At 37.6% G+C, this 5,000-nt stretch overlaps 1 protein-coding gene across 1 annotated transcript in view; it reads left to right on the top strand.

Moving 5' to 3' along the window:
* The window catches only part of atp6v0b (ATPase H+ transporting V0 subunit b), a 16,044-nt gene extending 11,667 nt beyond the window's left edge, over nt 1-4,377 (top strand). Inside the window, exon 8 of the mRNA XM_061942882.2 lies at nt 3,475-4,377. Coding sequence (XP_061798866.1) covers nt 3,475-3,501 — 27 coding nt within the window. The 3' untranslated portion in view covers nt 3,502-4,377. The remainder of the gene's footprint in view (nt 1-3,474) is intronic.
* The last annotated feature ends 623 nt before the right edge of the window (nt 4,378-5,000 follow it).

The raw sequence follows: 5,000 nt of genomic DNA, 5'->3' as shown, positions 1-5,000 counted from the left end.
AGACTTAGGCAACACCAGCATGTATGTTAATTACATGTTCGCATACTGTATACCGTATTTTCCGCACCATAAGGCGCCCTGGGTTATAAGCCGCGCCTTCAATGAACGGCATATTTCAAAACTTTGTCCACCTATAAGCCGCCCCGTGTTATAAGCCGCATCTAACTGCGCTAAAGGAATGTCAAAAAAACAGTCAGATAGGTCAGTCAAACTTTAATAATATATTAAAAACCAGCGTGATGTGGGCGCGCATGGAGTCGTATATCAACATGGACGGAGCTGCGTGAAAAAAGCCACCCGGCCTCTTCGCGTAAACTTACCTTAACCACTCGCTCATCTTTTCTTCATCCATCCATCCCTTCGAGTTAGCTTTTATGATGACGCCGGCTGGAAAGGTCTCTTTTGGCAAGGTCTTCCTTTTGAATATCACCATGGGTGGAAGTTTCTGGCCATTAGCATGGCAAGCTAGAACCACAGTGAAGGATGACTTCTCATTCCCTGTGGTGCGAATATTCACCGTACGTGCTCCCGTTGTATCCACAGTGCGGTTCACAGGAATATCAAAAGTCAGTGGAACCTCGTCCATGTTGATAATGTTCTCTGGCCGGATCTTTTTTTCAGCTATCTTGTTTTTACAATATGCACAGAAAGTAGCCAGCTTTTCTTGAAAGTCTTTAGGCAGTTGCTGTGAAATAGTAGTCCGTGTGCGGATGGAGAGATTGCGTCTTTTCATGAACCGGATCCCTGTCGCTTAGTAGGAGCCATTTTGTGGTCTTTACAGATGTAAACACACAAAGGAAATGAAACGTACGGTAATATCCGCGCGCTTTTTCTTCTTCTACGCGGGCGGGTGGTTGCTTACAGTAGAAGAAGAAGCGCTTCCTGTTCTATGGGGGCGGGTGCTTACCTTGGCGGTTGCTTGCGTAGAAGAAGAAGCACTTCCTCTTCTACGGGGAAAAAAGATGGCGGCTGTTTACCGTAGTTGCGAGACCGAAACTTTATGAAAATGAATCTTAATATTAATCCATATATAAAGCGCACCGGGTTATAAGCCGCACTGTCAGCTTTTGAGTAAATTTGTGGTTTTTAGGTGCGGCTAATAGTGCGGAAAATACGGTATGTTAATTACATGTTAGTATACTGTATGTGTTAATTCCATGTTAACTTTACAACAGGCATTGGAAGTACCGGTAGAGTGGAAAAAGAAGTTGCCTCTACATTGAAGTTATCTTCACATATATCTGATGTATGACACCACAAAGTTTGTGATTAAAGAGATCTCATCAAAATAGTATCAATCTCACCGCCATTTTGAGAGATGATGAGTGAGCCAATCACGTGGCCGTGTGACGTAAGGGTAGGAACCACAGATCCCTTCCCCACCAACAACAATGCAAATCATGCAGACTTTGTGGGAGCCATTAACGATCACTTTGGGACAAATGATGGCCCAGAACCTTCTATATTTGATTGTGGAAATAAGGAGGGAGAGCAAGAAGTTTAAGAAGCTCTGCTAAACAGATCCAGCTTTAGTGAAACACTAAGCATCGTGTAGCAGTATCACTAAGTGCTGAACATAATATATCCATCACTTACTGTACGATGTCTGCTCTTACTTCAATGACGACTGACAGGATGTCCATATCTTTCCGTTTAGTTGAAGAATGAATTTTAGTTTGCAGGAGCAAGAGTTGCTGCTGAGTCTTAAGTGTGTTGTTGCTACGGTGACGTTAATCTCCGCAAATAGCCGAGCGAAGGTATTTGGAGCGGAAGATTCCAAATGACTGACTGAACTTGTGATGTTTAAACGCTATTTTCACATACTTTGTGGATTGTAAATGTAATTGGATAAGGTTTAATGCATACTTTGGAACACAATTAAGCATATAAATTGTCTTCCACTCTAGCAGCAACATTAGGGCTGCAGCTAACGATTATTTTTCTATCGATTAATCTATGATTATTTTTTCGATTAATCTATAGATTATTTTTCCTTTTACCGATTTTTTTTTTTATTTAAAATGAAGAGGAAAAAATAAATGTAGGCCAGTTTTTTCAAAAGGCATGGCTTTTATTTACAAAAAAAAAAGTATGGCCACTCAGTCAACATTGACAACAACATGACAAAATATTCTGTAACAATGTAAACATTTAAAACTTTTAACATTTAACAAAATTAAAAGTAGCTTATTTGCTTTTTAATGTGCAAATATAAAAGTAAACATCCAGTGCAAATCTTAATATTCTGGAATAGTATAAGCATTTCAAAAGTAAAAGTATTGCTTATTTTGCTTTAAAATGTGCAAAAATAAAGATAAACATCCAATACAAAAAAGTGCAAAACGGAAATATTCTGTAACAAGTGTAAACATTTCAACAAAAGTAAAAGTATTGCTTATTTGCTAAAATGTGCAAAAAAATAAAGCTAAACATCCAATACAAAAAAGTGTACAGTGTAAACATTTCAACAAAAGTAAAAGTATTGCTTATTTTGCTTAATGACACAACAATGATAGTATGATTAAAGTGAAAGTTAATTGTTGGTTTGTACATAGTATATGTAACTGTTAATGTTGTAAAAGGTATTTGCACAACTAATTAACGTTAGCGTTTGTGACACGTCTTGTGCCGTGGGGTTCTTTCAGGACCGACAGACTGAACGCCAGACGGCTTTGCCAGGTTTACAATCTTTTAATTTTACACAAAGTCTTTTCTCTTCCAACTGCGCGGATCGCGCACCTGGGCACGATTGCGGCGTCGCTCCCAGCGCGCCCCGCCTCGCCGCTCGCTCGCCGCCGCCTCTCCACAGCGTTAAAGAGGAGCGCGTCTTTGTAAACACTGAACAGGCACGCCAAACGCGCCTCTCAGAGCGAAACGGTGCTTTAGTTTATGAATTTACAACGCAGATACAAATGACACATTCATGTTTTTGTGTAATAATGACAACGTATACGCACGCGGACGATTGACTTGTTGATGGTGATGGCAAGAACGCTGTCGGGGGTTTTCTTTCCAAATGTTCGTTCATAGCCGTTGTGCTGCTATGATAGGCCATTTCCGCTCGACACAGTGTGCATACAACAACATTATTAGGCTGTTTATTGAAATACTCCCACACTTTTGACGACTTTTGGCGTGCTTTTTTCCCCTCGCTCGCATCGTCTGCTTTGCGCTCCGCCATGACAGTAGTGTGACGTAAATATGCGACGCGCCGACGCACAAAAACGGCGTCGACGTATTTACGTAACCGATGACGTCGACGCGTCGTTTCAGCCTTAAGCAACATCATATTGTTATTGACACAAGAACAAAATGATCAAACGTGCAGCTAGCACCTGTAGCAGAGCATTATTTTAAGATGCTTAGTGAAGCCTTTTGCTCTCAGGTGTGTTGCGGCTCTAAAGTACACTGTTACTGTTTGTAAAAAGTCACTTTTGCACTTTTAACAACCTCCCTCATTGTTTTCCTTCAAAGACGTCAAAAGTAAAGATGGGCGACTAGAAGAAGTGTCGGCGACACCAGGAGGTGGACGACTCCGCTGGAAAATAAAATGGATTATTGTGTAAATACAGCATAAATTATTTGAATGTTCTCTCCGCTGTGTATTGTTTTCACCATTATTTAAAAGAAGAGGTGCACAAACTGTGTGTCGTACTGAATGGTGGTTTAAAAAAACCCACACGAGACAGTATTTGACGTGTGTGTGTGTGTGTGTGTGTGTGAGTGTGTGTGTGTTCCTGTGATGTGCATGTTGTGTTCATGACTTGCCTGGTCTGTTCCTTTTCTTTCCTGTTGAGCCTTCATCTTAACCTGAAGACTTTTTGCAAGAAAAGATGAGATGATGGAGTTGTGATTGTTTACAGCTATGTCCAAATTTGCATACAAGTTAGAATAGTGTAAACATCCATTTTTGAAACCTTTTTTCTTTTACAAATGTCCATCATTACATTGCAGAACTGTACTTAATTGTTTTGTACTTAATTGGAGTCTTTCCTTTTGTACATCAATATTCATTCCAATTGATCTTTAGCATTGTTTTGTGTTATTGTCAAATAAACTTTAGTTTTGTGGCTGCTTTTGTAACTTTTTATTTTATTTGTCTTCATTCTTTATGCTGTCCTAATTGGACAGACCAGGCTAATGAACTACCTAACTAATGTATGACTTCCCAACCTTTGGTCCTTGATTAGTTTTTTATTTTATTTGTTTTTAATCAAATTCATGTTGTATAGCATAATAAGTCACGACTGTGTGTGTGTGTGTGTTATGTTGACCTGGTGATGAGAAAGTACATGTGAAATCTACAACAAATCTAACCTTTATTGTGTCTTCATAAATGTTTGTGGATATTAAATAAAAGTGTATAAATTGTCTCAACCTGAGGATTATGAACATGCAGCATTCAACAGCATCATCTTGAGGGCGACAAATGTAAATATTAGTAAATGCAATCAATTATTTTGAAATGAATGAAGTATTTGAAAACATTTGCATTGACATTGTATACAATATACCATTTGTGTATTTTAACATCTATTAACAAAAATTCAAATCCGTGCTTAAAATAATTTCTAGGGAAATGGAAGCTATTTTTAATAGATTGTTCAAATAAAAATAGTTAAAATAATACAACATTATTATTAGTGCAAATGAAAAATGTCTGGCATCCTGTTAAAATTCTTCAACTTCACTTAGTCAAACCCTTTTGTATACAAACTACTAATCTATAATTGATCAGCATTTGTATTTTCAAACCCTAACTTCAAATTTTAATTCTAAATTGTAATCCCGTTTAAAGAAAGATATATGTTGCTTATGAGCTAATTATATTTCATTTCAAAATGTAAAAATATTTAAATATATAAATAAATATATATATAAAATAAATATGAACTTTTTTCATATTTTACCAGCTTTTTATTTATATTTTTCAAATCCATACAGCTTCAAACTAATACATTTGTCCCCACATTGTAATCTATGTAGCTGTTTGTCTATTG

The sequence above is a fragment of the Nerophis lumbriciformis genome, linkage group LG03, assembly GCF_033978685.3.
Source record: "Nerophis lumbriciformis linkage group LG03, RoL_Nlum_v2.1, whole genome shotgun sequence".
Classification (NCBI taxonomy): Eukaryota; Metazoa; Chordata; class Actinopteri; order Syngnathiformes; family Syngnathidae; genus Nerophis; species Nerophis lumbriciformis.
This window is presented reverse-complemented; position numbering and strand designations above follow the sequence as displayed.